Source organism: Suillus subaureus (genome assembly GCF_016647635.1).
Source record: "Suillus subaureus strain MN1 chromosome Unknown BJ212scaffold_349, whole genome shotgun sequence".
Classification (NCBI taxonomy): Eukaryota; Fungi; Basidiomycota; class Agaricomycetes; order Boletales; family Suillaceae; genus Suillus; species Suillus subaureus.
Genome location: NW_024538905.1, coordinates 1 through 1,435, shown reverse-complemented (window position 1 = coordinate 1,435; position 1,435 = coordinate 1). Strand labels below are relative to the sequence as shown.

Genomic DNA, 1,435 nt, shown 5'->3' with positions numbered 1-1,435 from the left:
GTGACGTTGAGTGTCAACATGATCCAGTAGAAGAGGATGAATAAGCAAAGAATGAGGCTGAGTGATGAGAGAACATCAAATAAGATAAATCCTATCCCCTTGATAATATAAATACTGCGGCCGTTGAAAGACTGATCTGGTCAGGAAAACATTCCCGTATTAACTTAGAAAGAATCAGAACAATTAGTCGGATGAAATAGTATTCTGGCCTTCCACAACTGCCTTTTGTTTTTCCTGTGTCATGACCTTCTGCACAACCGTCTCCCGCGTCACATTAACCCCCTTCGCCTTCCCAAGTTGCTCTCTTAAGTTCTTTATACCAGTTTCAAAATTGCCAACGCGCGCACCCGATGCTTCTGAGATGCCAATCGCATTCGGTTGCACAAAAAACAGTTTCGTTGAAACTCGGCTTCGGGGTAGTCGTAAGCGCCTAGTATGCCTCCAGGGGTCTTGGAAGGGAGGGGGAGGGGCGAATATCGACAGAAGTAGTGTAGAGTAGAGTACACATCTTAACAGAAGAAAAATTTACCTCATCCTGCACAGGAAGCATCATCGCCACTTCGTGTACATCCCTTGGCTTTGAATCTTTCATGTGGTGTAACGGCACGACGGGGGGGGCATAGGAATAATGTCTTCCACATTGGCAGAACTTCCAAGGCTGAGGGACAGGCTGATGTACCTAGTTGTCGGGGGTGAATTTGACGACATTGACGTGGCGATAGTGGGCGTCCCAAGAGTTGTACAAGATGCCTGACACGACCTACTGTCAAAATTGGAGTCGGGGTCCGCCTAACATATTATATTCTGACGCGCCTCCCACACATATATTCGACTTTGGGTCGTCCCTCCTGCACAGAAGCTTCCCGAGTTGTCCAGCGCAATGCACGAAGGCCTTTCAAGGAGGACTATTTTGAAAGCAGGTTGATCCTAAGTTACACTGAGAAAGGTGAAAGTTGTATCAGAAACATAGGGCCCACCCTTTGGAAGTCGTGGACATTGAATCCTTGTTTTATTGTGCTGCGAGGATGAACCTTCCCTGACCATCTTGTGTTTCGATAAATGATGTGCACGGTGCAGTGTGGTGCAGAGCTAGACTGCTTGAAAGATGCAAGCGACGGCCCGGTCTGCACGTCATGAAGGACAATTGCACCTGAGCCAGAACCAAACGCCCGGGATGCTTACCGAGCGGTGGTTGAGGTCTTTGCTACTGATGCTAATCGATGCACTTGTGTTTCCCACCCTGTTGGGAGCTGGAATGGTAATACTAGATAAGGGACAAAAAGTGATATAAGCAACCGATAGTTTTCCTGATGACTGACACTAGGTGGAAAAAGGAGTTGTTGTCTGAGGATTGACACCATTGACTCGGAACTGCAGCAATTGGACCCTCTTGCTATGCACCACAAGAACATGAAGAAAGTACACTGGGTCACAT

At 47.4% G+C, this 1,435-nt stretch overlaps 2 protein-coding genes across 2 annotated transcripts; one reads left to right on the top strand and one right to left on the bottom strand.

The window, feature by feature from the left end:
- Positions 1-543: 543 nt before the first annotated feature.
- On the bottom strand, positions 544-989 carry BJ212DRAFT_612974 (uncharacterized protein). The gene is made up of 3 exons (XM_041343655.1): positions 978-989; positions 814-927; positions 544-760 (listed from the first exon to the last, which is right to left on the bottom strand). The coding sequence occupies exons 2-3, from the start codon at positions 822-824 to the stop codon at positions 589-591; spliced, it is 183 nt and encodes a 60-aa protein (XP_041185177.1). The 5' UTR covers positions 825-927; positions 978-989; the 3' UTR covers positions 544-588.
- On the top strand, positions 812-1,435 carry BJ212DRAFT_1411768 (uncharacterized protein). The gene is made up of 3 exons (XM_041337493.1): positions 812-927; positions 978-1,264; positions 1,320-1,435. Exons 2-3 carry the CDS (start codon positions 1,106-1,108, stop codon positions 1,353-1,355), a joined length of 195 nt encoding a protein of 64 aa, XP_041185176.1. The 5' UTR covers positions 812-927; positions 978-1,105; the 3' UTR covers positions 1,356-1,435.